This window comes from Amia ocellicauda, chromosome 18 (genome assembly GCF_036373705.1).
Source record: "Amia ocellicauda isolate fAmiCal2 chromosome 18, fAmiCal2.hap1, whole genome shotgun sequence".
Taxonomy (NCBI): domain Eukaryota; kingdom Metazoa; phylum Chordata; class Actinopteri; order Amiiformes; family Amiidae; genus Amia; species Amia ocellicauda.
The window spans coordinates 10,974,847-11,002,704 of NC_089867.1; the positions used below are offsets into that span (position 1 = coordinate 10,974,847).

Sequence of the window (27,858 nt, forward strand, 5' to 3'; positions counted from 1 at the left end):
TCTGATTTGCATTCTGGCAACACTCACTGAAGAAAATTAGATTTTCCTAGGAAACAAATTATCTAGTAGAATATTCCTTTGCTGCCACCCTTGATCAAAAAGTTAAACATATAAGGACTTTTTACCTGTCTTTAAATCCTCCATCATCAGATTATCATTATCTATAGTCTTTCAAGTTGCCTCTATTGACAGGAATCAGCCATTACTTCACTCTCTGGCATTAGTTATTTTGAATGCCATCCGGTAATACTTTTGTATCTTGTAGGAATGCGAAATCCTGGAAGTCATTCGGAAACTCTGCTGTAAGTAGCCTAAAGATAAAGGCTGGAGTGGCTAATTCAACAGAAAACATGGAGAAGCCAAATCCCAGACCTTCCACGCCATTCAATTTTAGCTCTGATCGCTGTGTTATGTGTATCCTCTAGTAGGAACACACATCTTTACCTCGGCTGAAGACCCTTCTGCCAGCTCTGTCTCAGCATGTTTACATGTCTTTACATGTCTTTATTTCCACCTGCTCAAGTGAGAAAACGCAGTTGGGATTCAACACCATTGCCAGGTCCAAATTGAAATCTTAATGGGGAAAAACAGTCACCATTCAAGAACTCATTAAAGAAAACAAACAGATCAGATGGTCCTGCATGTATTTAGCATATGTATATAGTCTATATGACACTAACTCATAACAAAATAGGCACTCATGCAATATGTCCAAGTTTTGTAAGTTATTATCTTGATGAGCCTTATTTTGTAGTTATTAGTCTTAGAAGATACACGTTAGATCACTGACATGAGATCTATGCTGACAGCAACTCAAAGTAACATAAATGCTGCAAACGCTAATGTTGCAAGATAAATATTTTGTATAGTATTATTGAGGTCTGTTTGCCTTCAGAAGTATATTTTTGGAACTTTCTGTGCAAACTAGGTGTACTCTGCTTCATGTTAAGCTGGCTGACAGACTGACCTTTGAGCACATATTTAATGAATCTGCTTTGACTTGCAGAAGCTGTTCAGCCAATACATTCACCAGGCAGGCACACAAGTTACAACCAAAGAATGCGTGAATTTTGTTTCACACAAGCCAAGTCTTTCAAGGATTCTTGCAGATCTAGGGAAAAGCTGTTGGCCCGAGTTTTCCATTAATATTCTAGCTGGGAATTGTCATACAGAATTTATGTGACAAAGAATTTGTTTATCCACTCTAAATATTTACTCAGTAGTTTTAAGTCACCAATATTGTGGAAAAGTCCAACAGCTGTAGTTTAAAGCAACTCCTTCCCATTCAAGTTTACATGATTTTGATTTTGAAATATAGCCCCTAATCTATAATGCACTTTACTTTTTTGGGGAACAGTGATTACAGTAGAAAAGCTTTATATTGTATGTAACATTGTATATCTTGTATGTCACATAGTTTATATTGTATGTCACATTGTACATATTTATAAACAAAATGTATAAAATCATCATAACGTTCTTTGTAAAAAAAAAAGAAAAAAAAACTTTTTAGTCTACTCAATAATGAAGCAAAAGAGAAATTAAGCAATTTCCAATTAATTACTCAACAAAAGCACAAGTAAACAAACATGTTAATTAAGAAGATATAATATATAATTACAACAGATAAAGGCTGTTTAAGCCAACTATATTTCCAGCACATCAGTTCAGGCTTTAATCTTATATTTGTTATCAAACATGACTACAATGCACTGAATAAACCTGGCAAAGTCTGCAATGCAAAACGTTCAAAGCTTTTTACAATGTATGTTTTCCCTTTGTTATTAAAATGTGCTATTTTTCCATTTTTACTTTTGGAATGAATATTTTTTTTTCTTTTTTTTGTCATTTCATTTGCAGCATGCTGTGGTAAGTATTTTTTTAATTATTATTAAACACATTGCAAGACAAGGTGAGAAAGGTAAGATGCAGAACTAGTGTGTGTTCGGCTCTCCTCCTCTCAGAGTGTGACTGTGGACCCGTGAAGCTGCTGTTCGTGCTGGACAGCTCAGAGAGTGTGGGCCTGCAGAACTTCACCCTGGAAAAGGAGTTCATCATCCGAGTCATCAAGAAAATTACAAAGTTTGGGAAAAACAAGGTTGGTTTTGTGTGTGCTTTACTGAGGTATGCTTTACATAGTATTATTAGTATTATTATTAAGTTGTTCTAGAAGAAGATAACATAGTAGTATTGAGTAGTGCTCAAGTTGAGGAACTGGTTTTTCAAAGCATGTTCAAAAATATTGTCCTTGCTCATTAGTAAATCCTTAATCTACACTGGGAAATTTGGCCTTCAGTATTACACAGTTGTTTGACAGAATCATGTAACACAAAGATGTAAAGAAACAATATACAGTATCAGATATAGGAATAAAGCAAATAAAGTGGAGGATTATGTGTTAAATGCTTAAATAGCAGGAGTATAGATTTGCAGGTTGTGCGATCACACTCTGGAAGGTCCTAGGAAGGCCACAAGATGGCAGTGCAAGTCCAAGACACTAAGATGTATAGTTAGTGATCATTGTGTATCTGTTCGGTGACAGGAAGTGTCTACGGTTCTTTAGAAAACATTTAGAAAACATTGTGAGGTTAAATTTACTGTGTGTGCAGAATGAGCCTGGATCAGGCGTGGGTGTGGTGCAGTACAGCCATGAACAAACTCAGCAGCTGGTTTCTATGGATGATCCAAAAATCACATCTCTCTCTCAGCTCAAAAGGTCAGATAACCCCTGCATTAAAAGAGAGCATGCCGCTTTGAACTGATTTGTGTGGCTGTGCTGGTGGAGGTAGAGCTATATTAAACCTGACACATGCTGCCTAATATGATTACAATGTCAAGAGAGGCTTGAAAATAAATAACCGAATGTGACATACAAAGCATAACTGGCATAAACTAGACAGAAACCTTTCCTTGTATTTGTTCTTGGATACCTTCATTAGTGACTTGTATCATTGATATAAATATATATATATATAATCATTGCCATCATCATCAGCCTCCCCAAGATGTTTCCACTTGCTTTGATCTATAGCTGCCCTTTTCCACGTCACACCTGCAAATTGTAGTCGTTCGTCTTCTAGGTCTTTTATCATCTCTTGGGATCCTTTTGTAAGCTTCCTTTGTCCACCTTTGATCTGTTCTTCTTGCAGTGTGTCCGGCCCAGTGCCATTTTAACATGTTCACTCTTTCAATCATGTCACATATTTTCGTTTGTTCTGAGATCCATTCATTTGTTTTCTGTCTCTTCCTGTAATTCCAAAAACACATCTTGCCATACTTCTTTGGGGCGTCCACAGCCTCTGTAACATTTTAGCCTTTAGTGACGAGGTTTCCCAGCTGTAAGTGAACACTGGTATACAGTAGGGGATTGGCCCATTATTTCTTATTGTTCACGTCAGAAGTAATGCAAATATTCAACTGTCCAGGGCTGAATTAAGCACACAGCTGCACTGTCCTGTCTCAGTACATCACCCTATGCCTGTATGGTTACTGTGTTTCCAGTGCTGTGAAGAACATGCGCTGGATTGCAGGGGGAACCTACACTGGGGAGGCCCTGGACTTTGCCAAACAAGCATTTGGCACATCCCAGCTCTCCAATAAAGTGGCCATTGTCCTGACTGATGGCAGGTCAGACACTAGAGACTCCAAGCCACTGTCTTCACTTTGTAACATACCCAACATCAGAGTGAGTATTCACTAGGACAGGGAGACCAGTTAGGGTATTTTGATAAAATATGAGAGGGATGCTGGCAGCTTTGAGGGTTTATGGGTAATTACAGTAACTTTTAAAGACCCTTTAGCCAGTTTTTATATGGAATAAAATAAATCAGTTTTCTCAAAATTTTCTAGCAAGTGACCAGACAAGACCAAAGAATAACCTGTGTAGTTTACATGTTTGCTGTTATTCCAATAAATTCAGCAAAAGGCACGTTTATGTGTCTCATTTGGAAATTATCCAGTATGGTGTACCTTTTTGGCAAAGACATTTAGTTCGAGAGTCATCTGTGCCAAATCTTGTTAGATTGAACTCGGAGAAAAGCTTTCAAGAACTAAAACATTCACACTCATTGTAATGTTTCTGATTTTTTTTTTATAAATTGGGTTCAGTACAGTACACTCTGTGGCTTTCAGGTTGTTGGCATTGGCATAGGAGACATCTTCCGCAGAGACCCTTACACAACCATGCTCCAGGAGATTACCTGCTACAACACTGCCAAGCCAGGGCTGCTCCTGAAGATCACAGACCACTCCAGCCTGCTGGATGAAGCCTTCTTTGAGAACGTCACAAACTACATTTGTGAAGGTATGGATTTTGCTTCCACTTATACTTCTGGCTAGCCCTGAAACAATCTGTCAAAATTTGGTATTATTGTTAAAGTAATTTTTTTGTACCAGTATTATTTATTTTACTTCTCTTTTATTGCATTATCCACACTTTGTAACAGGCTTGATTAAAAAATAATTAGTAGTGGCCATATATACTGTACATAAAAAAGATACTTATGTATTCAATAAATATAGTACAGACAGATTCATATGACGTTCACACAGTGCCTTGTTTGTTTTGTTTTTTAGACAAAAAATGTCCAGACTATTCTTGTCCTGGTAAGTATTTTTCTACATGTCTCTTGTTCCAGTAATATATACATAAACTAAACATCTGTTTTCTAATCCTTTTAAATGCATTAAAGATCAGGCTACAGAGAGAAGATACTTTATATTTTGTAAGGTGGAAGTAATTGACTCAAAAAAGTATGATCCAAAAGTATGGCTGAGGTAGGTAGTGAATACAAATGAATATCCTTGAAAAAATAAAATACCTTTTAATTATTTTAGCCAGTGACATTTCCTTCAAGTGAGAAATACTTTCTAACTGACATGTGAGTTTAACTTGCAAGGTATGATGACTTGACTTGAGCTAAGTAATCTCAAACCCTTTGTTAATTTGGTAGCTGGATTTAAAGAAGCCACCGACATTGTCTTCATGCTGGATGGGTCCACCAGCGTGGGCATGAAGAACTTCGAGAAGACCAAAGACTTTGTGGAGAAAGCGGTTTTCAGGCTTCTGTCCAATGACCAGAGGAGGCTGCTCAGGGTGTCGGTGATGCAGTACAGCGACAGCAGCCAGCAGAGAGTGGAGGTGCCATTCACTGGTCGAGTGGAGGAAGCAGTGGAGCCCATTCGAGCCATGAAGTACATCGACCGCGCCACAGACCTCCCTGCTGCCCTGACTTTCCTGAGCAGCACACTGCAACGGGAGGGGCGCCTCAACGTCCGCAGAAAGGCAGTCATCTTTTCCGACGGGAAGTCCTTGTCCACCGTCAGGTCCCGCATCGCCCAAGAAGCCGCCGCTGCCATGCGCCAGAGGCTGCAGTTGCTGGCTGTGACCATCGGTCCCCACTTTGATGAGACCGGCATCTGCCAACTGGTCACAGGACAGGTCAATAACTTCAACTACACCCTGGTGGACAGCAAAGTCTTCCGGGTGCCACAATACACAGACCTCGGCAAAAGAGTGGTACTGCAAAGCCTGCTTCGAAAGCTGGCCAAGGCCTAGGATTTCTGGGCCCATAATGTGGTATAAGTGTGGCCTGCATTTTGAACTTTCATTCATGTACACATCAATACAGATAGGTTATCCCATCAGGGGTGGCAGTAGAAAGTTGTTAAATAATTTGTGACTTGTGTTGTATTGTGTCTTTGTTTGGTGCTAAGTTTTGTAATTTGATTTTGTAACAGGAAACAGTGTATTGTTTGGCTGATATTATCCAAGTCTTGTAATTTGTGTTTTTGACCTTTGTTTTGCTTTTTTCTTAAACTGTATTATAGATTAAAATACTGTTACTTTAGTTCCATAGCAGTTCACACCAAGATTATTGTACCCTCAAATCATTGGTGCTTCAGTTCAATAAACATTATTCTATAGAAGATCATGGCATCGCAATGGCATCTATTTGTAAGTTACAAATCACTCCTTAGATATTCTACAAGACCCTAAAGTGGACGTTGATGCCATAAAACACAACCACAGACATTGACATCAACAACCAACCAATACATAACACCCTAAAACAAATATCAGAATTGATGGGTCAATTGGGATATAGAAGTCTTTCTCCAAATAACAATGCAAATTATAGAAAAGTATCACCTATTTTTAGTGTTCACCACTGACACGAGCAGACAAACCTTTAACACGTCCACACTGCAGATGATTGTGAAAGGAAAGGAAAAAGAAACATGACATAAAAAACATCCCTCTACAAGCAGTAGTTACTATGCAACATCTTGAAACACTGACTTCTACTGCCAATCGTGATACAATACAATACAATGCAACACAAACAATACAATACAAAAAAATAGTAATCAAAGTCATAAGGGGGCTTCAAATATGTGATACTGCAGATCAATTAATCCATTTATTTATTTTTTATTTTGGAAGCGCACTTCGCAGGGTCGCCACAGAGCGCTTAACATTGATAAACTGACCAACAAAAAAATAAACAAAGAAATAAACCATGCAAAATGAATAAATAAACTAAAAGCATCCATAAGGCAGTAGACAACCGCTTTCCACTTAGTCCTCTACTCGAGATGTGACGTCATCCCAGCTGACTCTCCAGACGCGCCGTCTTCCAGACCCGGAAGTAGAATTCATGGGTTTGTTGTTATCTCAAAACTTTCAGCTCAAGAAGGAAAGAGAAAAAGAAACAACGGGGGATATTCTGACAGGACAGGGTTATAGTAGCACATAAATACGTTTAAAAAACAGGCAATTACAGAAAAAGCAATTGTTAACTGCCGCACATTGAGCCTATTTGGAGCACATTCAATCGGCTAAAGCTGTTTTGTCATCAAGCGGAGATTAAGCAGGATGGGAGAGACGCTGATGTCGCCCTCACAGCAACAGTGATAGATTTGGGTTTGTCCGTCTGTCTGTCTGTTTTCACGTCAAAAAGCCAAGAAAGACACACAATCATGGATGCTACAGCGCTGGAGCTCGATGCCGTGAAATTCGCCAAATCCGCCGTCTTCCACGATCAAAATGGGAAATACCAGGAAGCGGTGTTTTATTATAAGGTAATGTATGACTCCTGTGCTAGTAGTAGATGCAAATGTGCTTTAAACGCAGATTACAAGATATGTTCATCAAAACTCAGATGAAAACCAGCAGCTGAAGAGATGTAGCTGAATCATGTGTACAGTGATCGCTGGTCTAATGTAGCGCATATTGCAACACTGTTTTCAAGCATTGATTGATTCATTACTGTGACAAAACAAGTTCACAGGTGACTTTGTAATGATTGTAATGCACGAATTATCCTTACTATGGGCTGATGTCTTTTTGTAAACACGGAAATTAAAAAGTACATTAAACTAAAGGCTGAAAAGGCTGAATACTTATCATTCTTATAACTCAGTGACTGAAAGTGAATGTAATGTCTGGTAAGCAGGTCTAGGAAATCCCCGGGGAATATTCTCAGACTTGCCCAAAAACTTCACTGCTGAACTTGTTATTTTTAGTAAACTTATTCTGGGGTGTCCGAGTCCAGTCCTGGTGAACCATAGTGTCGACTGGGTTTTGCCCCTTTAATTGGTCTAATTAAACAATGAGCTGGATGAATTGAACCCTTCTCTCCAGACTCTGAAATATTCTGTGGGGTGCACTAATCCACAAAGTGTAAGGTATTGGATTTATTTCTTTAAAAATATGAAAGTTTTAGATGAGCCTACCTGAGTAAATAATGACATGAATTATATAATTAGGAGCTCCTGTTGGAACAAAAACAAGCAGACACTGCGCCCCCCTAGGACTGGAGTCTGACACCCCAGAATAAGTTCAATAATATTAACCATTGTGGATGTCATGCATCTTCAGCAGCAAGTGAACAAAATGCCCTAGAATCTGTGTCAGTAATTTTCCATACAAGTCTCCCTTTTTTTGTTTTACTAGATTTAAATATATATATATATATATATATATATATATATATGAAACCAAGTGTTTGCCTTTCTTTAAAAATACATAACATTGACACTTGGGTAGCAAAACCCATCCTGTCATTTTTATAGTATGACATTCTGGCAAGACCTTGTAGTGTAATTTAATAAAGATTTATATTATATAAAATAATGCTGTACTTGCAGCAACCAATGCCTGAATTACATTTTATTCTTGTATAGCACCTGATGCTCACCAATACCCTTTGAGAGCATATAAAATACCCAAGAATGTGTAATTGTGTTCCCCGCTGTTAGTTTACACCTTTTGTCTTCTTTCTCTCCCTAGGAAGCTGCTCAGGCCTTGATCTACGCTGGCATGGCCGGCTCCAAACTAGAGAAAATTCAGGAGAAAGCCAATGAGTACCTGGACAGGGTGGAGTCTCTTCACTCGGCAGGTAGGTTGAGAGGAGATGGTGGGAATACTTCTTACAACAGTCTGTGGGACTCAAAGTCCAACCAAGTCCTCAGTTAAATCAGACTTTGACCTCACAGCCCATCACCAGTGGCAAGGGAAACACAGGTGGCTTTTCAAATGCCAGAGGCTTCCCACGCCTGCTTATTAGAGAGCCTTAATGAAGTACTGGGATTTCAATTTTAAACTGTGTGCTTATGTTTTGATTTGAACTAGGGTCAGAATAAAAAAGAGAGAGTGCATCCCTTCTACGTTTTGTTTGGAATTGAATTACTCAAACATCCAGTCTATTATTAAGCTATCTAAGAGTATTTCTTTGTGTATTCATGTTATGGATAGCAGCTAACAACAACTAAAATATGAAAATAATTGCACAAATCCTTTTAGTGACTTTGATTCAAGCTGCCTGTTCTGTGGTTACCTTTCAATTACCTGGGCTATGAACACATTAAAGGAATTAAGTTCATATTTTAGAAAGTGTCTGGTCTCATTTTGTTTGTCCATAGACTGTGTAAAATCCCTTTATTGTTTTCAGTCTGGAAAACTTTGGGGAAATCTAAGTCTCAGTCATTTTTCACTGTTTTGGTAACAATAATATGAAAATGCATCTTCTCCCAGATCTTCCCTCACCCATTGATGAGGTTTAGTGCAGCTGTCTACAGGTGAATGACACCAAACTGTGACAATAGGTGTTACGCAGAACTGTGTGTTTAAATATTGCATCGCATTTGCATTGTTTGTTAACCACAGTTGTTTGGCTGCTTTCCCACCAGAAGGGCTTTTGTGCATTAGACTGCACTCGGTTGATACCCATTGTTCAGTTCTATATGGGATTCAGTTCTAATGGGTCTTAAATGAGTGTCAACTTGAAATTAAAACAGGTTTTTTGCTAGTCTCCTGTAAGGTTTTAAATACAAAACCACTCACGTATCAAGGAGGCGTGATTTTGTTTCACACTTAAGTTCACAGTAGTAGGAAATTACTGTAAAATAACACAGCAGTCATATTTTCCATTACCTGATGTATATTTGAGCATTACTTTGAAAGAATGTAGGCGTGAGCTATGTAAAGCCAAGTGGAGTGCGTTTTTTGTACGTTTGCCCACTGACAAACAAATGATCAGTCTATAATTTTAATGGTAGGTGTATTTTAACAGTGAGAGACAGAATAACAACAAAAAAATCCAAAAAAACACATTTCAAAAAAGTTATAAATTGATTTGCATGTTAATGAGGGAAATAAGTATTTGACCCCTTCGACTTAGTACTTGGTGGCAAAACCCTTGTTGGCAATCACAGAGGTCAGACGTTTCTTGTAGTTGGCCACCAGGTTTGCACACATCTCAGCAGGGATTTTCTCCCACTCCTCTTTGCAGATCCTCTCCAAGTCATTAAGGTTTCGAGGCTGACGTTTGGCAACTCGAACCTTCAGCTCCCTCCACAGATTTTCTATGGGATTAAGGTCTGGAGACTGGCTAGGCCACTCCAGGACCTTAATGTGCTTCTTCTTGAGCCACTCCTTTGTTGCATTGGCTGTGTGTTTTGGGTCATTGTCATGCTGGAATACCCATCCACGACCCATTTTCAATGCCCTGGCTGAGGGAAGGAGGTTCTCACCCAAGATTTGACGGTACATGGCCCCGTCCATCGTCCCTTTGATGCGGTGCAGTTGTCCTGTCCCCTTAGCAGAAAAACACCCCCAAAGCATAATGTTTCCACCTCCATGTTTGACGGTGGGGATGGTGTTCTTGGGGTCATTCCTCCTCCTCCAAACACGGCGAGTTGAGTTAATGCAAAAGAGCTCGATTTTGGTCTCATCTGACCACAACACTTTCACCCAGTTCTCCTGTGAATTATTCAGATGTTGGCAAATTTCAGACAGGCCTGTACATGTGCTTTCTTGAGCAGGGGGGCCTCGCGGGCGCTGCAGGATTTCAGTCCTTCACGGCGTAGTGTGTTACCAATTGTTTTCTTGGTGACTATGGTCCCAGCTGCCATGAGATCATTAACAAGATCCTCCCGTGTAGTTCTGGGCTGATTCCTCACCGTTCTCATGATTATTGAAACTCCACAAGGTGAGATCTTGCATGGAGCCCTTGACCGAGGGAGACTGACAGTTATTTTGTGTTTCTTCCATTTGCAAATAATCGCACCAACTGTGGTCACCTTCTCACCAAGCTGCTTGGCGATGGTCTTGTAGCCCATTCCAGTCTTGTGTAGACCTACAATCTTGTCCCTGACATCCTTGGACAGCTCTTTGGTCTTGGCCATGGTGGAGAGTTTGGAATCTGATTGATTGAGTGCTTCTGTGGACAGGTGTCTTATATACAGGTAACGAGCTGAGATTAGGAGCACTCCCTTTAAGAGAGTGCTCCTAATCTCAGCTCGTTACCTGTATAAAAGACACCTGAGAGCCAGAAATCTTGCTGATTGATAGGGGATCAAATACTTATTTCCCTCATTAACATGCAAATCAATTTATAACTTTTTAGAAATGCGTTTTTCTGGATTTTTTTGTTGTTATTCTGTCTCTCACTGTTAAAATACACCTACCATTAAAATTATAGACTGATCATTTTTTTGTCAGTGGGCAAACGTACAAAATCAGCAGGAGATCAAATACTTTTTTCCCTCACTGTATTATACATTTCCTTATTTATGTAATTTATTCATTAAATTAATAGATCTTAAAGACAAAGTGCTCATTGGCCATGGCCCGTTGATAATTTGTGAAGTTTCTTGGAGAATTCCATATTGTTGTGCCACAATTGTAAGAATTTCATCTTCCAGATCGAGATTAGCACTAGTCATGGACTGTTCAATGTTATTCTAGGTAGAGTAACCTTGATCAAGAGTAGGCTTGATTAGTCCTAATCAAGGTCTGTGAAACCAGCCATCAAAATCATAAAGCTTTCACCCTACAGACTTGGCAGCTATTTTACTTCCTAAACGTTTAGACGTCAGTGTCTGGATTTCTCTATTTGTGTTTAGTCTGTCTGCCTGCCTCAGATTATGATTGATGTAATTATTTTATATCTCAGACGATAAGCTGATCCAGGAATAACTTACAATTGTTACAATATGTCACATTATTTTTAAATACAATTACCCATTTATACAGCTGGGTTTTTACTTAATGCGGTACAGTACCTTGCTCAAGGGTACAACAGCAGTGTCACCAACCAGAGCCCTACCCACTCCTCCAAACTGCTGCCCGATGATGTGTTGTCAGTCTCTGCCCGGGCTCTTCTCTTCCTGTCATGGCTGTTTTAGTTGTTCTCAAAATGTTCTACTTTGTTGTCTGTGAAAGGTACATAATTGTATCTTAATTGCCTGTTCTTGTCTGGATGCAGTGCAGGCACAGAGCAGCGACCCCCTGAAGTCCAAGCATCAGCTGGACTTGGAGCGCGCTTACTTCCTGGTTACACAGGCGTTTGAGGAAGATGAGAATGGGAACACAGATGAGGCCATTGAGCTCTACACTCAAGCCGTGGAGCTGTGTATACCAACGGTATGTTTGCCTGATCTGGCACCTACTCACTTTAGGAGCAGATTGAGAACTGGGTCCTAGGTTTGTGAATGGTGCTTGCGTAGTGTGAAGATGTCTTAGACCGGGTGACTTGTCACATCTCCTCAACTGTTACATGTGGCATTGTTTAAGTGCTATAGATATTTTTACGGCTCTTGAACTACCACAACAGAGCCGTGTATTACTGGACTAATTCTGTGCTTGATGAGGCTTCCTGTACATGATCATTTGAGTAATCAAATAAGGGCTGTGGAGATACTCATCCTTAATCATATTCATTATTTGCCATTATATCATCATTGCATATTTTGCATCGTGCGTATTCCACTCCTCTTAATTGTACTACTGCCGGCCTACCTTTGGCCTGCTATAACCGGGACTCCTGACAACCTTACGCTAATCCAGGAATGCATTTAAAAGCAACACGATGCAAACTTTGAAGTTAATTTTCTTGCTCTGCCAGTTTGACTTGGTCTTGTTGCCAGGTTATGATATGATGCATTTGTGGTTAAAGTTTCATTGTGATTTGAAATTCAAGCATGTTATGCATGGGTTTTCATTTCTGCACTTTTATCTAATAATACATCATTCTTATCTATGTTGAATACAGATTTAACAATACCTTTGGAGTGTCTGAATACAATTGAATAGGAATATATATTTTAAACCTCGCGCCCAACAAACGATTATCTGGAAGCTTTCGCTGTAAAGACAAATCCCAACCTTTCTGTTTTCCAGTAGTCCTTGGCAGGAGGAGCAAAACTTTTTAGGTAAAACAAGGGGAAAATACCTCAGAAGCAAAAGTCTCCTTTTCAACACTTATTTCCTCCTCCTCACTTGGCGGGAATGACATTCTTATTACATCGTTTTAAATTAATAATTTAAATCATGGCCAACTTGGTGTTGGTTTAGGGAAACCCCTCCGCCCCTGTGCAGTTCCAGTTTCGAGTTACTGACAATGTCGGAACACTATATAACTAAATCAGTGTGCAATAAACACTCCTCTGCTTTTGTAGGCCAACGAGACGACTGACCAAGCCCTCCAAGGGAAGCTGAAGCAGCTGGCTCGGCAGGCCCTGGAACGGTGGGTGTTTCTGTAGGCCGTGACCACTTACTGTAGAAATAATCATATTTTTGCTTTTCTTGATTCGTCACTCAGATACTTACATTTTGTCGGCCTTGGTCTTAGCCTGTGGAAAGCCCTAACTTGTTCTACAGGCTGTCAGTTTATTAACTTTGCATCTGTTTATTGTCTTTAATCCTAATACAAAAAACTACTGCAGACAGAAAGACATCTTGGCCAGTACTTTCATGTTTTTGTCTTATGCTTCCAGAATGGTTTCCACACTTGGGGGGGTAGGCTGTCACTGGGGGTCATTTTCTGGCTGCTAAAAATCTTAATCTTGTTACAGAGCAGAGGGGCTGAAAGACTCCATGTCCAAACCTGCCCAGAGGGAGAGAGCAGCTCCCTCCAAACCCATAAACCAAGTCAGACCCTACCTGCCCCTGGGACCCGACTTCTCCCTCCATGACAAACCCCAGGGGGTCCGGCCGGTCCAGTCCTGTGAGCCGCAGGGGGAGAGGTACACCGCTGAGGAGATCGAAGTGCTCAGGTGACGTCTACAATCCTAACACCGTCACATCAAAATCTGTTTGTTTTTTTGTAGTGGCAATGGCAGTCACAGTTGCTAATCCTTTTTTCTTCGTTTGAATGCTTTTTGTTTATTTTTGTTTGTTTCACACTTGTTTTACAGGAATACCTCAAAGATTAATGGCATCGAGTTTGTGCCTTTCATGCGCGTGGATTTGAAGGAGCGCTTTGCCTTCCCTGTTCCCTTTTCGTAAGTCGAAATGTATATTGTTTTTTGATATTGGCATTTTAGAGGCTGACATTTTCTGCTGGCTTGGTTTTGTAGTGTGATTCTACAGATATTGGCAGGTGTAATGACTTGTAATTAACCTGAGCCCATTTAGTCAATAAATCCACTGTGATACCTCTCTGTTTGTAAAATAGACTGTACAGCACTGCCTCATTGATGGATTGAGCTTGATGAATGTTGGACATATTATTTTCATTTTATGAGTCTTAACCTTCCCTTTTTCCTTTTTTTAAATGTGCCTGTGTAAAATATGTACATTCAGTTAATTTATATAATTTGTTAGACAGTTTTGTTTACCATCTCTAGCAGTAAAATTGTAAGTGAAGATTTAAAAAAAGTCAAGGCTTTATGTAAACTCATATAGTTTGTTTCCTACGATTGGCTCTGAAGGCACAGACTCAGAAATGAACATGTGAATATGTCTGTCTTGACTGATATCCTGCTGATCCTCCTCTTGCATTACAGAGACAAATGTGGCAAGTTAGCCCTTTCCCCCAAACAGAAAGCAATCTTCTCCCGATGGGTTCGACCGGACGATATCTGTAACAATCCCACCATGATCTTTACTGTCTCCAGCTTCAGTATCAAGCAGGTGAGATCGCAGCTGGTACCGGCAGCTGTTCATTTAATTACATTTGGCAAAGAGAGTGCAGAAGTCGCATTGATTGCTTGCCTACACCTGGAAACTAAGTAAAGTGTGTGGTGTCACTGTACCTGAAGATACACTTTTGTCCTCTAAGGCTTTGTTTCTTCCAATGTATTTTAAGCTGAAACATTATTAGTTAGTTTGTATACATTAAGTTGGTTTTGCTCAGTATGTTAAAACCTTCAGTGAGTTAAGATTGTGCCCAGTTACACACAGTATGGACCAGCAACCTATAATTTGCTTGACATGTTCAATGTCTGATTTAAGACTGCTTTGTGTTGGATATCTCATTGAATGCAATTAAGTGATTCAATTCACATTGTTCTGTTTTTAGACAGTGGTGTCGGACTGTTCGTTTGTCGCCTCGCTGGCCATTAGTGCCGCCTACGAGAGACGGTATAACAAGAAGCTGATCACAAGGTAAACATCTCGCATTATTGAGAATCTGCATATCTGGGATGTTTTAAGGTCATTCTTTCTTGTGTTGTACTGGTAAATGGTAGCTTTACAATTAGTGATTCCCTGTCTTTAAAATAACATATAGTTTAATGTGCATAAGCGGTTGTTGGTTGATTTGAGATCTTAAGTGAGTAGGAATATTATTGTAGCTCTTTACCAAAGATTTTCCAACTTTGATTCTAGTTTGAGTGGAATATTATTTCATGTTTTGCTGTATTTGATATTGAGATGCTTCTGTCTTTCAGTTCATCACTTTTCTGTGTCTGACAGTGTTTCTTTGTGGCTTTGCTGTGCAGCATTATTTATCCCCAGAACAAGAGAGGAGAGCCAGAATATAACCCATGTGGAAAATACATGGTCAAGCTACACATCAATGGAGTTCCCAGGAAGGTTTGTTACTGTCTGCACAATTTATCAAAGGGGAAAGGTTAATAACGGGGGAGTCTTTTGCATTCAATTACTAGGACCAGCTGTGAAAGGAAGTTCATTTACAAGCTTGGATCTGCACTTTTCTGCTACACTGTATGAGTGATCTTCCATTTAGTTAATTAACAGAAATCTTAAGGTATAAAGGTTGGTGCCTTCAGCGTTCAGCGGGTGTTTTATAACCGTAATTTCTGCCCATCATCAATATCTTAAACAAGCCCAAATTTGAACATTTCAGTTAAAAGCCTGAAATGGGAAGCAAATGACAGGGTGCATGTTTCTGTGCTGCCAGGTTATCATTGATGACTACCTGCCGGTGGATCACAACGGGGAGCTCCTGTGCTCCTACTCCAGCAATAAGAACGAGCTGTGGGTGTCCCTCATTGAGAAGGCCTACATGAAGGTCATGGGTGGATATGATTTCCCCGGCTCAAACTCGGTGAGTAGGAAAGCAGATGATCTTCAATGATTCCTTTTCTTTTCTTCACCTGTTTTATATGAAATGTAGAAAGGTATTCACTATCGTTCTTTCCCAGTAGTGAAGCGACCCATCCCTGTCACAAGTACAAAAATTGGATTCTCATTTCCCCCTTTGTTTCTGAGTGTCTTTCTGTTGGGATGGGAGTTGTGCTCTCGGCTCGTGTCTCATTCGCTGTGCTCTGTGTTCCAGAACATTGACCTCCACGCGCTGACCGGCTGGATTCCTGAACGGATCGCCATGCATTCGGACAATCAAGCTTTTAGCAAGGATGACACTTTCCGAATGCTGTATCAAAGGTCAGCTTATGTGTGTTTTTCACAATCAGAACATACTTGGTTGAATGATATAGCTGTTATTTGTACAGTGGAAAAATTTAATAATATTCTTCCTTTTTTTCATAATTAGTCTGTAATGGAGGTGTTTTGGTTTCTTTTATCTCTAAATCGATGGTAATAAAGTATCTTCCCACTCTGTGAAGTGTGGATTGATTTTCATTTGTTTGTGTCCAGTGGAAGGGGGCTGTGTAGCACAAGGGTCGATCTGCTTTTTATAAATCGGTGCTTTGAAACATCGTTCTGCTGTGACACACATTTCTCAAATGTCACAGACAATCGGGTTAATCAGGTCGTTTATGACATGATTTAATGATGAGTAGGTCAAATAGCCTGTCAATAATATTCAGAGCAGAATCAATAGCAAGGGGTTGAAACGGAGCAGTGGAGCGAAGGGTCAGGGTGAAGGACAGGATGGTGGGCTAGACTGTGTTTGTGTGTCTAAAATAAACTTTTATTTTCGCAGTCTGTATTATGTATATACACTACCGGTCAAAAGTTCTAGAACACCCCCATTTTTCCAGTTGTTATTGAAATGTAAGCAGTTTAAGTTCAGTGAATAACCTGAAATGGTACAAAGGTAAGCGGTAAACTGCCAGAGGTTAAAAAAAAAAAAAAGATTGTTACCAAAAACTGATACATAATGTACATTACTACACGCTCTTATGCATTATTTGGCGGTGTTATGAGCAGCTCCTGTGCATAGAAGTTACACTATATTCCTACAATGCGCACATCGTTTGAAAGCTAATTCTCTTGACTACCAGTGGGGGGGGGGTCATTCAGATTGTCACGGATCACTCAGTTTCAATTGGATTTCTTTGCAAAAAGGCTTGTTTTGTTCAGAACAACCTAACAAATAATCCAGTATATATTATTTGATGTTCTATCAAACACAGAGAAGTTCAGATCCAATTAAGTAAAATCGTTGTGTGAAGCACACGGATTTGGTGCCCTTTTAAGGGTACCAGAAGGGTTTGCCAGCTAAGGGTTTAAATTTTGTTAAACAAAACGATTCCATGATTTCTTTATCTCCAATTGTTTATTTGTTCTATGCTTTCATTTCAAAGTACATTGAGACATTAAACTGTGTAAATTTCAATAAAAAGTGGAAAAATTGAGCTGTTGACCGGTAGTGTATTTATCTCTGTCACTGGACAAGGAAGCCGTTGAACATACTGAGCGTTGTATACTCTGCCCTTAGGTTTCACAAAGGCCATGTCCTTATCACAACAGCCACAGGAGTGATGACAGAGGAGGAGGGCGAGCGACGGGGCCTGGTGCCCACACACGCTTACGCAGTCCTGGATGTCAGAGAATATAAGGTATGGATCCGAGCTAGTCCTGAGCAGAATCGCAGCCGTGGCTTGAGAAGCGGTCACATGTCTCGCATGAACATGGGTCAGCTTTGCTCTGTAAGTAAGGGAATAAAACGGCCTCCGATCTTTCAGTGCAAGGCTCTCCAAGTGTTTATTTTTTACAAATCCATGCAGCGATTAATGCCCTATCATTCGAGAGCCATTTTCGCACTCTAGGACAAGAGGCCGGTGGAGAATAGCTGAACACTTCCTCCTCTAGGGTGCAATAAATTGAACTAAGTGAGCAGCGCCAAGCCCTGCTGCGCACAATAAAACGTTATAAATCTTCTGTGCTTGGAAAATAAAATAATAATATGGTAACAGTCATACTTCATCCACAAAGAACGGGCCTCCCATCCTCCCCTTTCAATTCTTAAATGTTGTATTTCTGATATTGAGGTTTTAATTGTCCAGGACTATCTGAATAGTTGCTTACCAGACAGCAGGTACTAAAAGCATGTTATGGAAGTCTTTGCCATGTTGATTCACTTTTTTCTTTGTAAATTTCAGGGAAATCGCTTCCTTCAGCTCAAAAACCCCTGGAGTCACCTGCGATGGAAGGGCCGTTTCAGTGAACGAGATGAGAAAAGCTGGACACCCGAACTCCTCAAATACCTCAACTTTGACCCCAAAATGGCACAAAAATTCGACAATGGTATGAATGCAAGGAAATTATAATATAGTGGAGGGCGTTGATGTACAATATACACCAGTTTCCACATTTAGAACAAGATTACAGATTGATAGATGTTTGTTGTAAAAGTAGTGCTCCATATTACAAGAAAAAGCTCAGTATTTTAGGTGTGTGTGTCCAGACGTCAGTGACTGTGGTATTGCTGTGTTTCAGGGGTGTTCTGGATCACCTGGGAGGACCTGTGCCAGTACTATGATGTCATATACTTGAGCTGGAGCCCGTCTCTGTTTAAAGAATCCTCCTGCATTCACAGGTTGGTAGAACTTCATAGGTAACAGGTTCCGGAGTTGAACTTGCGAGGACTGTGTAGGTGCAAATGTCACCATAGTTTTTACTTAAATTTCAGCAGCTGTCTTCCATGTTTGGTTTCTTTTTCCTTATTTAACTGGAATTTCTTTCATTTATATATTACGAACAAAACTAAAATCTTCAGGGAGTTCATGCCTTTTTGTATTTTCAATCTATACTTCACTTAGCAAGAGGAGCATACACACACAGAGGACGCTGATTTAATAGAAACAGAAAGTCATTTCAGGCACGGAGGTGTTTCAGGTAGCCAGTCTGTTAAATTACTTGAGTTGGTATTTTTGGGTTAATGAAAAACAAATCAAGGAAATGTACGACCGATTGATCTTGTTTGCAGCACTTGGGATGGGAAGCAGGGCCCAGTGAAAGACGCCTACAGCCTGGCTAACAACCCGCAGTATAAATTGGAGGTTCAATGTCCACAGGGGGGCGCTGCCGTCTGGGTCCTACTCACCAGACACATCACAGACAAGGTACTGTGCACTCATGGGCGCTGTGGCTTTCCTTCATGATCTCCTGACATCCAGAAATCCACAAAGCAGACACTGTTGCGATATTTGCCATAACAAAATTGCGTCCAAGTGCTGTTTTTGGAAAAGCGAGTCCATGGGAGGTTTTATATTCTTGTCAGCCATGATACAGTGATAGAAATACATGATTACAGCTACATACATGCCAGTGGTGCCTTGGTTTCCTGCAGTTTTAGAACAAAAATTATTTTAAAGGGTTATGAAACATGGGCTCTATCAAAATCAAGACCAAACTATAATGCTTCCTGAATGGAGGTAATGAGGTTATCTTGTATATTTATCTATGAGCTGCATTCAGAGAAGACATTGAAAGAGATATGAACTGAACTTCTAAGAAAATAAATATTCAGCTGTATTTTAAGAGACAAATTAGTTTGAGATGTTTGATGGAGGGGCCTATGTAATCTTTGTCTCCCTTCCTGTTTGCTATTTAGGATGACTTTGCCCAAAATCGAGAGTTCATTACCCTGGTTGTGTACAAGACCGATGGGAAGAAAGTCTACTATCCGTGTGAGTACGACCTTTCACCACTAGAGTTCAGCACTGTGGCCTAAATTGACTGTAACATAGTAATGTGTTCCAAGGAACTGGTTTCTGAATGGGTATTTAAAGTAAAAATGTTTATTTCTGAAGTAAATACTGATATACAAAGACAAAAATGTAAGGGAAGAACCAAATACTGGCTCTTTTCCTTATTGAAATGATGCACGTTTAAGAAATGAACCCAGTGTTTCCCATGATGTTATTGTAGTTATTGCTACATGGGCGTAAGTTGGAATTTCTTGCTGTAGGAGGAGGGGCTTTTTGTATCAGAAATGCCACCCGCATGTTAATTAGTGGCTAACACTTGGCAGACCGTACTAATTGCCTGCCATTTCATTCAAATCTGAATTGTACCCCTGGAAAGACCACCGCGGTGTGATTGGGGTCTTGGGCTTGCTCCTCACTCAACTGTATGCCAGTTTTCCTCATTTCCTCACTTCCTGTAGACAAGCTAGCTAGTCCTCACTGTCAGCTTGCACAATTTGACATCTTGGCAGGATATTGTGCATCTGCTTGGCTTACTAGGAATCCGGCTATAACGAATCCAAAGCGTATTGTTTAGGTTGTTGTGTTTTGTTTTGTTTCCTGGCACAAAAATGAGCTCTTCTGGAAACCGTGACTTTCTGACTCCTTCCTCTGCCATGTGTTTTTACTGCCCTGGAAAGTGAGTGGTATTTAGAAGCCTAAAAATGTCTTCCCCTGTCATTGCAGCTGACCCTCCTCCGTACATCGATGGGATACGAATCAACAGCCCCCACTACCTGACCAAAATCAAACTGACAAGTGCAGGGACCCACACGTTCACTCTGGTGATGTCACAGTATGAGAAGCAGAACACCATCCACTACACTCTAAGGGTGAGTGAGGAGGAGACATTTTCAGGGATTTCCATCATCCATAGAACAACAAAGGAGTCTTAGTTTACATACCCCTGGCTTTTTCAGAGATGAGAAACACTTTTACTTCCTTAACAATGGAAGTTTCAAATATTATAGTAAAGGGAGAAGTCTACGAAGTGTTGTATTTTTTCATACCAAGGTGCCTGATTGTACCGGCCTGGTTCCAGTTCTTTTTGTGTGGCAAAAGAAGGAATGCAGCAAGCCACATGGTGCAGTAATTAGCATAGGCAGCCTCCAGCAAAATATCTTCTCTTTGAGTCTGGAAAAGCTCCTCTCATACTCAATATCAGCCCCCTCAAAACCACGGTCGTCGGAGGCGGAGATTGCTAGTTATGTGGATGTCTGTGATGGAAAAAAAACGATAAGATTTCAAAGAAGGCAGGGGTCCAGATCATTCCTGGCACCTGTTTCGAAAAGGAAATAAACCTATTTCTGGAAGCTCTTTTGAATCTTGTACAAGGATGGTTACAAGTGTTCAAAAGGTTAAATTCTGGGACAGGTGAATCAAAATGATTACCAGTAGTTTTTCTTCTTTTCCTCTTTGAATATGCTCTGCCTTTAAAGCCCGCAGTCTGCAGAGCTCTGAGAAGCGGCTCCTCGCAGCGGAAGTGTGTGCACAGATCTGAATTTTTCATCTCATTCATAAATCATAACTCCCAGCAGCTTTTAATCCTTCCCGTTTAGTATTATTCTGAAAGGCAGGAAAAAAACATGCTTTCCCTACACAAAGTAAGGGAATATAATGTATGAAAAGTAATCAATGATGATTTCTGTGTGGGCTGTTTGAATGTATTAAGAAAAAGTATACTGCCGGCAGGGGTGCTTAAAATGTCAATGGTATTCCAGTCATGTTGCCTTTCCGTCTTGAGCCATATCTTTTTTTTTTTTTTTTTTTTTTTTTTAAGTATACTTCTATATTATGGCTTTCTCTTACCTATATATGACTCAATTTTGCCACAGAAAAATCTCTATAGAGTGTAATATTTAATACCATGTAAACACTGATGAAAATTGGCATAATCTTAAAAGTTACTGTCTTTCCACAGGTCTACGCTGGATGCAAATTTAACTTCTCAAAAATCCCTACCCCCTACACTCAATCCAAGAGGGTAAGTTTTTAAAGATCAGATACCACCCTATGTCATATAAAGCTAGTCCCACCTACCAAAGTTCATGTGCGTCGAACGTTTGTAGGATGCCAGATAGTAAAGTATAATTTATCCATATAGTCCTGCCTATTACTAAGAAAAGACTTGTGAACACAAGAATCAAATCTCACGAGAGACTACTACCCCAGATTTTAAAATAATGGGGTTATTAGTCCACATCTGGGAGAGGATTCCTGTCATTGTTTTCCATCACAAGCAAGAAAAAGTAGACGTTTCCCCTGGAGAAATGAACTGCAGTATCAGATTTTTGTTGAGGTTTCTATTCTCCCCCCTACAACTAACTGACTAATTAATAGCTATAACCTGAGACTTCAGACTCCAGCTAGATGGTACCACATTGGGGTGGGTTTTACACCACAGTCACACTGAACTACTTCTACTGCTTAGTGACAATGCAGTCAGAAAACCTTAAGTGCTGTGAAAGTTATGTTTTGCATTAATTTTAACATATTTTTCATGTGTTTATATAAAATGAGTTGATTGTTTCTCTAGACAAAACTAGCCTGTCACATGCGTTTTTTAAGACTAATACTCAATAATCGCAGCAACCACGTTTCGCTCTCCTCTGCAGATCAATGGTCAGTGGAAAGGCCAGAGCGCCGGTGGCTGTGGGAATTACAAAGAGACATACAAGCACAACCCCATCTACCAGCTCCAGCTGGACAAGCCAGGGCCCGTGCTGATTGAACTGCGGGGATCCAGGTCTGAGACATGAAAAGGCTGTCCCCTCACACACACTCCTCTGTGTCTCTCTCTATAGCAGAACTCCAGCTGTCTGACTTTCATCTCGCCCTATAAATAAAGTGCCCTTTCACACCAGGAGTTCCCTGGGTGGCCATGTGAGATGTGGAGTTAATTCCCTTTGAAAGCGCCGGCTGGTCCCTCTGACGAAATGGGGCATGCCTCATCCGTCCTGAAATAGCTTTCCTGGTCCTGTGCTTTGTGTTCGCCCTCTAAAGGGCACAGTAGGATGGGGAGAGCCGCTTATAAGGGGGTCTAAACTTTCTTTCTGGGGTAGTTCATGGGATCTAGAAACCTTATTGTTGATTCCTTCCTTTCCCCTCCTGTAGAACCAGCCATTTAGAAAGAAGGATTTCCTTGTGTATTTTTCTGTTTATTGCTTTCCTGTTTACTGAATTACACTCACATTTATGTTGTTTTGAACATGCTTTTTCAGGCAGTACAGTGTGGGCTTTGAGGTGATCACAGTGTCCACCGTGGGAGATCCTGGCCCCTCAGGTTTTCAGAAGAAGACCAGCGGAGATTACCGGTAACGTCGCTCTCCTCTCGTTTGAACCCTGCCTCTGCCAGCGCTGGTCTCCTTTGCCTGTAGACAGCAGATGTTTTGAATGGGAGCTGTAGGCCAATATTTCGAACAGTGCAGAAAAGGCAGTAACATTTGCTAAGCTTTAATGGAAACTTAGAGTAATGGTTAGGCCTTGGACTCATGAACAGAAGGCCGTGGGTTCAATCCATCTAGCTGTTGTACCCTCGAGCAAGGTGCTCTACCTAGATTGCTCCAGTAAAATCCCAGCTGTATAAATGGGTAATTGTATGTAAAAATAATGTGATATAGTGTAGCAATTGTAAGTCACCCTGGATAAGGGCGTCTGCTTAGAAATGTATCATAAAGCTAGGAAAGGATGGGCCTTTGATTTCTGAGTTGAACTTGAAATGTCTATAATCACAATAACATGGTCACAACAAGGCTGACCTTCAGTAGCATTTTACAATGTTTTATTGAATTGCTGCTCATATGCTTGTGCGTATAAAACAATAACAAGGCTGAATACCAGACACTTAAATAGCCTCATCTAAACAGTTCTGGACTTTGATTTAAAATCTGTATTTTAAGGTAGCTTATCTAATGCACTTTCTCTTGGCAGCATCTATAGTGCCTATACATGAACCTCTTTCATGTGTTCCCTCATGACAAGTTAATGCTCTCATATCACACAAACAGGAGTTAGACTGTGTAACTTGTCTCTGTCTATTGCCTAAAGTAACAGCCTTTTTTATTTTGTTTTTTCCTAGGTGTGGCTTTTGCTACATGGAGTCGGACTACATACCTGCCGGAGTTTACAACATCATTCCCACCACTTTCCTCCCCAATCAAGAGGGACCTTTCTTTCTGGACTTCAACACTACCGTGCCAGTCAAGGTATCCAAGCTACAGTGAGGTATCTGCCAAAGCAGAGCATTCTCAGGATGCATGGCACCCTTTCAGGCAAGGAGTGGCCCTGGTTAGGTTTAGGCCACCAAAGATCATTCCTGTAAGTTTTGTAAAATGCCACTGTTGGGGGACATTTTAATCGCTGGGGAAGACTGTGTGGCCATGTTCTCAAACCAAAAAAAAGAAAAAAAACTGGAAGGGAAAAGGAAAAAAGATCGATCGATCTCTGGACACACCTGCCTCACAATCCTACACTTGTGTCTATAAACCCAAACCATCTGCCATCTTGCCCTGCCCTCGTCCGGTAACGTCATGTTTTTATCACCACGGTAGCTGAAGGGTTACACAGAGGTATGAAACACAGTGACTGACTCACACACACACGCGTTCAGGCTGAATTTCTCAGCTTTCTGAATCATGTCTTGTCTTTGGGCTTAATGCACTTAATTGTATTATCATGTTTGTTATTCTTTCTTTCTCTCTTTCTGCTAATCTCATGTGTCCCTGTGTTAGGGCTTATAAGGGCTTTTATGAGTCACTTGAATTCAGTGCGAAAATTTTTTGCGATGCATGCTTGCTTTTCATTGAAGCGTAAACCCCAGACTTGCACAACCCACCAATCCTGCGTTGGGCACAAACTGTCTGTTAATGAAAAGAAAAAAGCTTGGTTGACTTATTTTTATTTGAATACCTTTGATGCTGGATTCCTTATTATTCTTATGTAAAATTCTATATTAATCTATATTTATATAAATGTTATCATTTGCTTGGTTATAATGCAAGTACGCTTTACTAAGCCCCATGCCAACCTGTCAAAAAGGTACTTACTTGATTTCTATGCACTTGTACATTATGACACTTACTGTATTGGATAAATATATTTATAAATATGAAGAGCAAAATCATTGATTGAAATCTTCTGCCACGATAGCGGATGTTTTTGTAAGAAGAATTCGAGTTTTTCCAATTTGAGGTCGGTGCTCTCAGAAACATACTTCAAAAGAAAGTCTGTCGTTTATCTTGTGATGTTTCTCAGCTCTTACTTTGCTTCTTTGTTTGAGTTTTTTTTTCATGTGTGCGCTTTAGAATTGGATTTGAATGGCATACCATTACATGAGGTCTTATTACAGTGATTAGGCACATAAAGAAATCTATATCCACCAGGAAATTACTTTAACTGAATGTTTGAAGTGAATGTAAAAGCGACAATTCTGCCTGAAGAGAACTTGACTTGGTGCGGTACCCTGGCTCTAGCCTGTCTGGGCCTTTTTAATGTGCAGTGTAATGGAGTGTAATATTTGCATTTCTTCCACAAGAGACAGCAAGGCTTGGGTACCATTAACACAAAACTGTTTAAATAAAAGCATGCGTTCTGAAATGTAATTCAGTAACTCCTTCTCGAGGATCCTGGGCTGAAAATTGAACAATACAAGATTACAAATGATGCCACCACTGACTCAATGTGGTTAGGGTGCTGCAGTGGGCAAGCTGGGATCTCATATGAGGTGGAATAATAATAATAATAATTATGAGAGCTGTTTTGATGGAAGTAAAAGGATCCCTGAGGACACTGGGTCAGTCGCTGCTTGACTGTGTGTTCAGGCTGTGCGGATTTGCTGCTCAGTTACCAAGATGCCCCGGGAGGGAAGGAAGGAGGCACACTAGCACATTGACTGAAGGTATGGAGGGAGCTGGCATCCCCGGCTGTCAATTATGGGGATTAGACTCAGCGGAGGCAGGCTGGCTTTGAGATGCCACTCGCAGGTGGCAGTCTCGGCATTTGAAAATGTGAGTTAACAGCAAAGTAACCTTCCTACACTGAAGCCCCTCTGACTGCTCATTGCAGAAGCACTTCTGGAGAGACGTCTGGTCTCCATCACCTTCTGGGTCAGCCAACATTTATGACTCTCGTCTCGTCTACATGCCCAGCACGCTTTCTGATTTTTATTTTTATTTTTTTTGGTTGTGCAGTAGGTGAAATTTGAAAAGTTTTAATAATGGTTTAGTATTTAAACATGTTCTGATAAAGCTGATCCACATTAATAATAATATTCAGGGCCTTTCAGAAAGTGATAGAAAGTAAAATTGCTGTTATCGTATCATTTGGTTGAAGCACTAGGTGTCAGAATTATTTCCTTTTCCTGTTTAACTGGATGCAGCTCAATGCCAATGAGCGTTGAGAGAGTGACAACCTTTTAAAGGACTGAGAGGAGTGTTAATGGCTGCTCAACAATCGTGTGTTGTCACATAGGTACGCAAGATGTCAACTGCAGCACGCTGGGATGAACGGCTGGGTTTTCAGTTGAATGCAGATTTATACTGCTTTTCTTTTTTTATTGCTTTATGGAGAACCCAGGTATGCAATCCAAGCAGAATTTACAATAAAATCAAACTCCAGATTGCCCTACAAAGGACATTGAGTACAAACAAACAGAAAATGTAGTCACTTATTATCCAAAATATTCTACAGTATGGGAAAACATTTATATTCAAACCAAGCCAGTAGATCAACAGATACCTAAGTTAAGTCTAACTTGGACAAAAAATCCGCACAGATAGAGATATTATGGAAGAAATTTATCGTGAAAATCGGATGAAGTGCTTTGGAAGAAACCGGACGCTGTTGAAAGGATCTACCCACTTGCCTGAAGAGAAAAGTATTTGATCCATGCATACTAGCAGTGCTCACTTACGGCTGTGAAACCTGGTCGTTTAATGCAAAGATGTTAGAGATTGCAGACGACGCAAAGGAGCATGGAAAGATGTTTACCTGGAATAACGTGAGGAGATCAAGCCAAAAAATGTGACGTCATTGAAAGAGTGAAGATGCTGAAGGTAGAAGGGAAGCTATTAACAGAAGTGGGAACATCGTGGGGAGACTCATCCAGGAGTGGATCCATATAGGCCAATGGACATGCTGTGGCTACTGTGCAATAGGGGCTATACTGAATTAAAATGGATTGATTGATATAGATTATGCATTTTTTACGACATGTTGGTGTGTTTTTCTTTGTTTTAGGTGGTGGGGGGTAGTTATGTGTATTGTTGTCCGATTGCCATGCTTGAATCCAACTTACAAATGTTGGAAATGTTTACAGTCAGTGCAGGATGACAGTGTAGTCAAATGATGTCGGAAATGTGAATGTATTTCGCCTGTAGATTGATATGATATGTGATGTGGTTTTCTCTTCTTTCCTTGTGTATGTAGAGACGACAAAGTTTACATGTTTAAGGCGGTATCTCCAAATGTCAAGCGATCTGAAAAAAGTGTACATTTGCCAAAAATGAAATTAATACTGTTGGAGGTTTTAGAAGTTGATAGAATGGTTCTACGTGGATACTTTTTTTTTTTTTTTTTAATCACAAAAAAAAATTAAGGAATCGCTGTTGAATTTCAGTTATATTTGAGCTTCCACCATCCTGTTCATTCATCGGTCAAAGCTTATGTTCTTGCCCTTAAACTGGTCCAGCTGGTGTTTTTTACTCTGGTCGGCTCAGATCTCAGGGAAGCTTGTTCATGCAGTCGTGGGGAAGAAGAAACAGCCTCATCATATTCCCTCCCAGGGTGGGTGTGGCCCATTGTGCTTGAGACACACCCAAACCTTCACGGAGCTCTGAATCATTGTTCTTCAGCTGCTGTTTGAAAACTTGCAATTTCAGTGTCCGTAATTGGAAATTACTTTTGAGCTGACTCTGCATGTTTCTGACAGAGCGGATTCATTTGGCCTCAAACTGGTTTCATTGTCTGTCCTGTTATTGTTTCTTCCCTCATAATTTATTTCACCCAAAGAAATGTATAATCATGGCATGACATGTTTATTTTAATAAATTCAGAGACTGATAGTGTGAAAGTGTTTTTCTACAGAAAACAAACCCTGCTTCTGTTAAACTTTATAAAAAGTCAATTTTAATCTTTGATTGTTTGAGGAATCAGTTGGTTCTTGTCATTTATCTCTGCATTGGCCTATGTAGAAGGGTGTTGTCTGTATTTGCCTCATTTGCTTCACCAATCAGA

At 40.2% G+C, this 27,858-nt stretch overlaps 2 protein-coding genes across 2 annotated transcripts in view; both read left to right on the forward strand.

Moving 5' to 3' along the window:
• Positions 1 to 5,928, forward strand: part of LOC136713657 (collagen alpha-1(VI) chain) — a 33,231-nt gene extending 27,303 nt beyond the window's left edge. The window contains exons 29-36 of the mRNA XM_066690835.1: positions 266 to 302; positions 1,861 to 1,869; positions 1,965 to 2,098; positions 2,610 to 2,716; positions 3,502 to 3,685; positions 4,132 to 4,303; positions 4,576 to 4,605; positions 4,953 to 5,928. Coding sequence (XP_066546932.1) covers positions 266 to 302; positions 1,861 to 1,869; positions 1,965 to 2,098; positions 2,610 to 2,716; positions 3,502 to 3,685; positions 4,132 to 4,303; positions 4,576 to 4,605; positions 4,953 to 5,557 — 1,278 coding nt within the window. The 3' untranslated portion in view covers positions 5,558 to 5,928. The remainder of the gene's footprint in view (positions 1 to 265; positions 303 to 1,860; positions 1,870 to 1,964; positions 2,099 to 2,609; positions 2,717 to 3,501; positions 3,686 to 4,131; positions 4,304 to 4,575; positions 4,606 to 4,952) is intronic.
• Positions 5,929 to 6,621: 693 nt separating this feature from the next.
• capn7 (calpain 7) lies at positions 6,622 to 27,754 on the forward strand. Its single transcript, XM_066690681.1, has 21 exons — positions 6,622 to 7,083; positions 8,294 to 8,402; positions 11,772 to 11,929; positions 12,964 to 13,031; positions 13,360 to 13,560; positions 13,702 to 13,788; positions 14,293 to 14,419; positions 14,808 to 14,893; positions 15,229 to 15,322; positions 15,651 to 15,797; positions 16,029 to 16,135; positions 17,376 to 17,496; positions 18,040 to 18,184; positions 18,377 to 18,476; positions 18,867 to 19,002; positions 19,494 to 19,569; positions 20,314 to 20,459; positions 21,548 to 21,610; positions 22,242 to 22,372; positions 22,848 to 22,940; positions 23,705 to 27,754. The coding sequence occupies exons 1-21, from the start codon at positions 6,982 to 6,984 to the stop codon at positions 23,847 to 23,849; spliced, it is 2,442 nt and encodes an 813-aa protein (XP_066546778.1). The 5' UTR covers positions 6,622 to 6,981; the 3' UTR covers positions 23,850 to 27,754.
• Positions 27,755 to 27,858: the final 104 nt, after the last annotated feature.

Coding starts and splice junctions, on each gene's coding strand:
- capn7 (XM_066690681.1), top strand. CDS start 6,982: ATGGATGCTACAGCGCTGGAGCTCGATGCCGTGAAATTCGCCAAATCC. Junction 15,323..15,650: donor TCAATGGAGTTCCCAGGAAG/GTTTGTTACTGT, acceptor CTGTGCTGCCAG/GTTATCATTGATGACTACCT. Junction 15,798..16,028: donor ATTTCCCCGGCTCAAACTCG/GTGAGTAGGAAA, acceptor TCTGTGTTCCAG/AACATTGACCTCCACGCGCT.